Source organism: Eumetopias jubatus, unplaced genomic scaffold (assembly GCF_037043125.1).
Source record: "Eumetopias jubatus isolate StellerSeaLion01/CBP00866 unplaced genomic scaffold, mEumJub1_p1.0 scaffold_6, whole genome shotgun sequence".
NCBI classification, from domain to species: domain Eukaryota; kingdom Metazoa; phylum Chordata; class Mammalia; order Carnivora; family Otariidae; genus Eumetopias; species Eumetopias jubatus.
The window spans coordinates 31,927,717-31,936,015 of record NW_028274812.1 but is presented as its reverse complement, the minus strand read 5'-3'; the positions used below and the strand labels follow the sequence as shown (position 1 = coordinate 31,936,015).

The 8,299-nt window shown below is 37.9% G+C and overlaps 1 protein-coding gene across 1 annotated transcript; it reads left to right on the top strand.

Moving 5' to 3' along the window:
- The first annotated feature begins 4,491 nt into the window (after positions 1–4,491).
- LOC114225665 (trace amine-associated receptor 9-like) lies at positions 4,492–5,272 on the top strand. The gene is given in 3 exon segments (XM_028125392.1): positions 4,492–4,785; positions 4,788–5,145; positions 5,148–5,272. Coding segments are annotated over 3 exon segments (777 nt in total).
- Positions 5,273–8,299: the final 3,027 nt, after the last annotated feature.

Below are 8,299 nucleotides of genomic sequence, written 5' to 3'. Positions count from 1 at the left end.
ATTATATATGATATGATATGATATTATTAAGTATATGATTTCTAGATCATAAATAAAGTTCTCTCAAAACCAAGAAAATAGTGTTTAGAAAACATCATAAATAAAATTCTCTCAAAACCAAGAAAATAGTGTTTAGAAAACACTTAAACAAAATTTAAGTGATTTCTTAAAATCAGAGAAACTATCCCAACTGAAGATATGTTCGACACTGATAAGTCAAGAAAGGGAAATTAAATTGTTGGGAAAAAACCCTATATTATTTGAACTATGCAATGGGAAATATTGTATCAGTAAGATTTTGGACAAGAAAGAGTCTAATAACGGAAATTTCAGAACCGTTATTATACCTAATTTGTTCGATGCTCCATAAAATAAATCCAGCATCTTGGAAAATTTTATTCAGGCCATAACATGGAATAGTAAAGTCATTCACGGACTTGGAATTTTATTGTGTTATAGTGACACTTAGTAGATGCTTGACACATAGTCGATTTGTAATAAATAATCATTCCCTTAGCACTGTTAATTCTCTCAGTGATTGAATAGTATGACAATCCTCCAAAACACTTTCTTTTCTTTGCTTCTACATGGATCTATCCATTTGTCTGCTGAACAGTTCCCAGTTTGACTGTCCATCGGCATCTCAGCTTCAACAAGTTCCACCTGAAAATCCTCTCCTTGCCCCACCCCCCACCCAAACTGTGTCCTCCGCTGGGTTATGTAGGCCCCCAAGCAAGGAATCACCCTGGAATTCTCATTCTTTTTCACTCATAACATTGAATCCATTTCTAAATGGTTTCATGCAGAAATTTGGCTCATTAGAAAGGTTTAGGGTAGATGCCCACATCTCCAGGGAGGCAGGAGAACCAGGTTCAGAGAGGAAGCAAAGGAAGATTCCACCATAGGAACTTTCATTCTCGGCTGACCTCTGCCACACCGAACCCAGGACAACAGTACCACCACTCTTCAGACTCCACCGCAGCTGCTGTGAAGACTCTGGCCACCCGAGTTCCGAGTGGATACGTGTGTTCACACTTCGGCTGGTGGTGTAGGGAGAGGGTTTTGACACAGGTCTTGATTTCCCTTGCTTGGTATCTTCACAATAGGAAGAGTATTTGAATGCTGAGCATTCAGATTAATACATGACCTCTACAATCAACAGTCTCTTTCCCTCATACTTACAATTCAAAGTGCTTCTTTTTCTCTTCCTGTAACATTCCTTATATAACCCAACACACATTCACCTCTTCCCCAAGTGGCAACTCAGTCCTCCCAATTATTGCTCCCAACTCCAAGTTCACGATTTCTGTATGGCATACAATCTTCTCTCAATAGTCAGTAATGTACAGACTAAATGATAAAGTTAAACACCACTAATACACCTTATATAAAGTAGTGAAATAGAGGGAGATAAAAGAAATGAAAAATGTAATTACACAATACACATTTTAAAACTGAGAAGCTGGGTAAATTAGGTTAAGTGAAACAGTCCCCTTTTCTACAATTGGTCACGGGGATGTGGTGGACATTTGTTTTTTCTTTCTTTCCCACCACCGATTCCATCTTTCTTTGCCTTCAGCCAGGATCTTAGCTTGTTAGGTTTCTCTACTCAGTGGCCGCGCTTCATTTCTGAGAAAATGGAGCCTTTAGAAATCCTATCTTTATTGGACTAAGTTATTCCTTTAACATTTGCCACTGGTTTAAGTGTTCCAGCCATATCCTCTATGGTGCTCACTGCCCAGCATAGCCAAGGCTGATTGCTGCAGCAGCAAATATCCTACCCTCCTTTTATGCCTGGTTGCACTAGGAGCCGAGTATGAAGGATGCCTGGGTCGCTCAGTTGGTTAAGTGTCTGCCTTCAGCTCAGGTCATGATCCCAGGGCCATGGTATCAAGCCCCCAGTGGGGCTCCCTGCTCAGCGGGGAGTCTGCTTCTCCCTCTCCTTCTCCCTTCCTCCTGTGCTCATTCTCTCTCTCTCTCTCAAATAAATAAATAAAATCTTTAAAAAAGAAAAAATAAATAAAATAAAAATGAAGATACTAAAGGTCCAAATTTTCAAAATTGCTTTTTGCAAAAGGAAAAGTTTTTATTTGGAAATCATTTTAAACCCACAGAAAAGCTGTGCAAAGTTGTACAACCCACACTTAGGTCCTCTTTACCTGGGTTCACCTATTAAACTTTTGCTCTATTTGCTTTGACATTTGTTCTCTTTCCCCAACTTTATCAATGCGTGCATGTAATTTTTTTTTTTTCCTGAACCGTCTGAGAGTAAGTTGTACACATCACGGCCCTTTAGCCCTAATATTTCAGTAATTTAATACTGATGCAATACTTTTACCATCTACCATTCATATTCCAATTTTGTCAACTGGCCCAGTAATACATTCCATTCAAAGATCGCATATTTCTTTTTCTTGTCTTGCCCTTCTGTCTCCTTTATTCTGGAAAGGTTCTTCAGTCTTCTATTACATAAATGTTTTTGAAGAATATAACCTTCCCCCTTTCCACCCTTTAAAAATAGAATGTTTCTCAGCTTGGGTTTGTCTGAAATTTCTTCACTAGATTCTGGTTATGCATTCTGGGCTGCAATACCATACACATTTTATTGTGTGCTACTCAGGGCATCCCTCCAGAAGCATATGTAGCCATGTTAATTGATGTTAATTTGATACCCACAGATGATGTTAATTTGATACGCAGTCAAGGCTTGATTTCTCCACTGGATAGCTACTATATTTTTCTTTTGCAGCTAATAAGCAATCTCTAGGAGATGGCATTTTATGCCATATAAATCCCTGACTCTCATCAAAATTCCCCTCTCCTGTTGTAAGATTTAGCATCAACTGATAATTCTTGCTTTAATCAATACTAATGTGATGCTTCCAAAACTATGATGTTCCAGCTCTAACACTTTCCCCATATATAGCATCACTTGTGCTTGGTATTCTACTGTAAGGGAGAGCCCTCCTTTATCTATCTGCCCATCTATCTATCATCTATCATCTGTCTATTATCTATCTGTCTATCTATCTATCTATCTATTATCTATCTATCTATCATCTATCTATCATCTATCTATCTATCATCTATCATCTATCATCTATCTATCATCTATCATCTATCTATCTATCTATCATCTATCTATCATCTATCTATCTTCTATCATTAGTATGGCCTCATGGATCCCCCCCACTATGTAACATTTTATTCTCTCTCATTATTTTTGGCACTCAAATCATCCCAGTTTTTGGCTAGTGGGAATCTGTTCAAGTTAGCAACAGTGTCCTTGTAAAATGTCAACATTTAAAAAAAAAATTTCTTAGTTTCTGATATAAAAATATATTCCAGTTTCTTGCTTTGCTTTTCTTGTCCCATTGCTTGGATGAAACATTTCTTAGAGAAGCTCTAGTTCATTTTACTGGTGAAAAGTATTAAACACCAAGATGTGGGTCTTAGGAGTGCTCATTACTTCTCAAGTGTCTTTGCTTCTAGGGAAAGACACGTTTTAAGACCTTCTGTAAGACTGAAGTCTGCTATTCTGGAGCCCAAGTATGAAGATCAGAGGAAGGGCTCAGGTTTTTTTGTGCAATTAGCAGCATTACTTGGGCACCAATGAAGTGAGGAGTTCGACAGGTTGGGGAGACAGTATCCTTTACATAGACACTGAGACTTCCAGGCAGGCACCATCTATGGTGGCAGTGGTGAAATTCTTTAAGCCAGACTGGGAATAGAATAGGAGATGTGGTAGACTTTATCAGGAGAGCTGAGGCAGAAGAAGAAAATACAGGGTTTATTAAATGGTGATTTTATTGGGTAGACTGACCTGTGAGCACATGGATGCACCCATGTGGGGGATCCCAAGAGTAAACATGAGACATAGATTTATGCCATCAAACCAGTGAGGGCCTAAGTAAAACATGAAGCTGGGAAATAAGAGTAAAAATGATTTGATTTCAAATTCACCGAATAGCAAATCCTGAAAGTACCATGGGTGTATACACATTCACCACACACACACGCTGACCCCCACACAAACATTTAAAATGTACAGACTAGTGAAATCTACTACCTAGGGAGTATCTACACCTAGGTGTATGCATACAGCTTTTCTAGGATTCTGAACTTTCAACAAAGGTCAGACCTATGGTATGGGATAAATGACAATCTAAGTACTCCAGTCTCTAGTTCAAAGATTGAGATTAAGATTAGATGTAAGATTACACTTTTTCATGGTTAAATAAAGTAAACATTAGTTATTCAACTATTGTTTGGTGAGATCTGTAAACTGTTTTAAGATTGTGCATCTCGGCACCTGCACTCCAATGTTTATAACAGCAATGTCCACATTAGCCTAACTATGGAAAGAGGTTGGATGTCCATTGACAGATGAATGGATAAAGAAGATGAGGTATATATCTATATATATCTATATATCTATAATATCTACAATGGAATACTACTCAGCCATCACAAAAATGAAATCTTGCCGTCATGCCCTTCAGCGCAGTGAGGTCTGTGGAGAGCTGCTGGTACTTCGGGCAGAGTTACTGTAAATTTCATACATGTTTCAATACTTCCTTCTGTTTTGCTTCTTTATTTCATTTGTGCTGTATCTCTGTTGATAGATACATTGCTCTTACTGATCCTCCGACCTATCCCACCAAGTTTACTGTCTCGGTGTCAGGCATCTGCATTGTTCTCTCTTGGTTCTTTTCTGTCACGTATAGTTTTTCCATCTTTTACACTGGGGCCAATGAGGAAGGAATTGAGGACTTAGTAGTTGCTCTCTCACCTGTGTAGGAGGCTGTCAGGTGCCACTGAATCAAAATTGGGTTCTACTTTGTTTCCTTCTATTCTTTATACCCACTGTCGCCATGGTGTTTATACACGGTAAGATCTTTTTGGTAGCCAGACATCAGGCTAGGGAGATAGAAAGTTCAGCCAGCCAAGGTCAGTCCTCTTCAGAGAGTTACCGGGAACACGTAGCAAAGAGAGCGAGAAAAGCTGCAAAAACACTGGGTATCGCTATGGCGGCACTCCTTGTCTCTTGGCTGCCATATATTATTGATGCTGTGATTGATGCTTACGTGAATTTTATAACTCCTTCTTATGTTTATGAGATTTTAGTGTTGTGTGTTTCTTATAATTCTTGATATACGCTTTCTTTTACCCATGGTTTCAGGAGGCAATAAAACTTATCTTAAGTGGTAAAGTCTTAAGGAGGGATTCATCAACAATTAATTTGTTTTCGGAGGAAGCAGATATAGATTGACAAGGTGACTGCAGGGATTTCAAAACTAACAGAATTAAGGTCAAATGCAAAATGAAACACTTGGATCTAGAGAAGAAAGTGTAATCATCTGCAAGTAGGAGGATATCATATTCAGTGGTTGTTCTAAAGCATTTGTTATCTTTACGTATTTCAGCATTTTTTTTAGAATTTAGTGTAGACAAAAACAAAAGTTGCTGACTGCTTCCTAGTTACTATTCTTAGTATTCTTCTCTGGTTTTCTGATGTCTATGGCAATTTCTAATAACTTCTCTGAATTTTCTACTTGTTTCTTCAAACAATTGCAAACTTTGTAGTTTCTCCCACGTTCCTTAGCAATGTTCAGTTGTCCAAAATACAGACGGGGAAAAAAGAGTTTCTGCCTGATTTGTAAGTTAGATTCTTTGGGGACAAAACTCTTTTTAAAAAATACATTTTGTTTGAGAAGTAAATACAAGATTAAAATTCTTTACAGAGAATCGAAATGTGAAACCTCCTAGTAATTGGAGATTGTGCAAAAAACTCTGGAACTCCTGCATTTTCTAAACCCTGTCAATGCATCCTCTCCATTTTACAGAAGCTCTGTTCACCAAGAACATGTGTAATGATGATGTGCTTACACACTACATCTTGCTTTTGAAGAACATAATTTATTACAGTCAAAATAAGCATGTGAACAAAAAGACAGTTTCTGTACTTCTTTTTTAGTAATTTGAAGTAAAATAATTTTATTAAAAAATCTACTTCAAATTAACATTTTGTTACTTTTGACTTCTTTCTCTGTACCAAACACCGTATTTGACATTGGAAATATAAAGCTGAGTGACCCAAATATAACCAAGGATTATTTTGAAAGAACAAATACCTCAATCTGGCATTATACCCCTAGGTATAGCTTCACTTTTTTTCAGTTGATATTATGTCTTAGCCACATGAATTTTAATTCATTTTAACTAAAAGTATATGTTGACTATTTTAAGATAAAGTAAAAATTTGAGAGAAGCTAATAATAGGGTGATTTGCTTTCTCAATCTTTGATTCACAGCTTTAAGTCTTTGCTTAGGTAGCTGATTTTCACAGACCATTCTGTACAAATATGTTTTATGAAATGAAAAGAAGAGATACTAAGTAAATAGAGGTACAGAAACATTACGTGTTACATATTTCTATAAATAAACCAGTTTGGAAATGCTTTATACAAAATTAAGCTGTTTCACGTTTGTGCCTTAATATTTTTCAGGTGGAGCTCAGAGAATTTTGTGGGGGGTGAGGAGGAAGTTAAGGATAAAAGAGGATGAAAGGAATATGAAGGTCCTTGTTGCAGAACACCTGTTTGTGACTGAGATGTTAGTGCCAGGGAACAGGTCTCTTGACCCCCTTTCAAAGGCTCACAATTGAGGCCCCCCCACACTCACTCTTAAGAAGAGTGCAAAGCTTGTGTCCCTTTGATGGTGAGCTGGGAATGTTGTCTTCATAGAAACATCTGTCCTCTCAATTGCAAGTGTAAAATTACACTGATGCTCATAAATAATAAAATCGTTTGGGAAGACTTAAGAATATACCTTAGACTTCTGTTCCCTTGTGCTATGTAGAGTGTAATCTTTAGATAAAATTGCAGAAATACTGTCCAGTGATGTTTTGAGGCTCTTGTCCATATTGGTAAGTGGAGAATACACTTCAGATTTACTCTTTCTTGTTTATTTTTCTACTCTCCTTGTAGCCCTTATAAAGGAAGTCTTTTGATAAGATAAAAAAAAAAAGCTAGCTTATTTCCCCCCAAACTAACTAGACTATTACTATAGCATTGCTCCCCTCATCTACCTCTCAATTATTTATACAAGTAAACTCCTAACTTTTTGGCTGGCTGCACACTAAACTGTAGCAGGGCCATGGATACATTTGGGACAAGACACACTGGCGATGGAAACAGGCTTCATTCTGCAAGACTGTCTGCAAAGTAAAACTTGGCCTTGAAACATGTTGCTGAACTTCGTCTTTTTTTTTTTTTTAAGATTTTATTTATCTGACAGTGAGAGACACAGCGAGAGAGGGAACACAAGCAGGGGGAGTGGGAGAGGAAGAGGGAGAAGCAGGCTTCCCGCGGAGCAGGGAGCCCGATGCGGGGCTCGACGAGGGGCTTGATGGGGGGCTCGATGGGGGGCTCGATCCCAGGACCCTGGGATCATGACCTGAGCCGAAGGCAGACGCTTAACAACTGAGCCACTCAGGTGCCCCACTTCGTCTCTTAATCCTGGTAAGCTTTGGTTCCCAAGTTGTCTGCTTCAGCCAATGGGAGGCTGCAGAACTGTTGCAAGGAATTAATTAAAGCACTTATGTCCCAGGCTGTAGATTACATAGTCTCTCACATATATGTACTCTTCCTTAAAATACATGTTATTTGTAAATACATGTAAAAGCATCACTGAATTCCTAGTAGCTTTTGTCTACATGTATTTTTCTTAATTTAGTAGATCCTAAACATATAACTGCTACATTGTATAGGGTTTTGTGTAATTAAAAAAAAAAAGTTAAAATGGAGAGTTCAGACACAGAAAGTCATTGAACAAATGCTGTAGTTCAGGTTAAGCATCAATTACGACATCAGTCATAAATGAAGAAATGCTGTTAGAGCAATACCCAGTTATACTGGTAGCTCTCTGAGAGGACCTAGCTTGTAATGACGACCTACTCTATCTTTGCAATTTGTTATTGATGGATTATTCACAGTCCTGCCATTAGCTGATAAAACCCAATCAATATATCATTTTATGATTGGAAATCAGAGCTCAGGAAGAGCTGAAAGAGTTCTTAGCTGGTTCAGAAAATGACATAAGGTCAAAAGTAAATCCTTCATGGGGAATAATTCTAAGTCTGTTCACAAGAATAAAGAATGCTTTACTACCATTGGGAACCAGCCAGAAAACCACCAATATTTTTCAGAAATAAAAAGGCATAACCTATCTTCCCAGGCATTACATAGAAGCTGACATATTTTATTGTGTTCAAACACACACACACACACACACACAC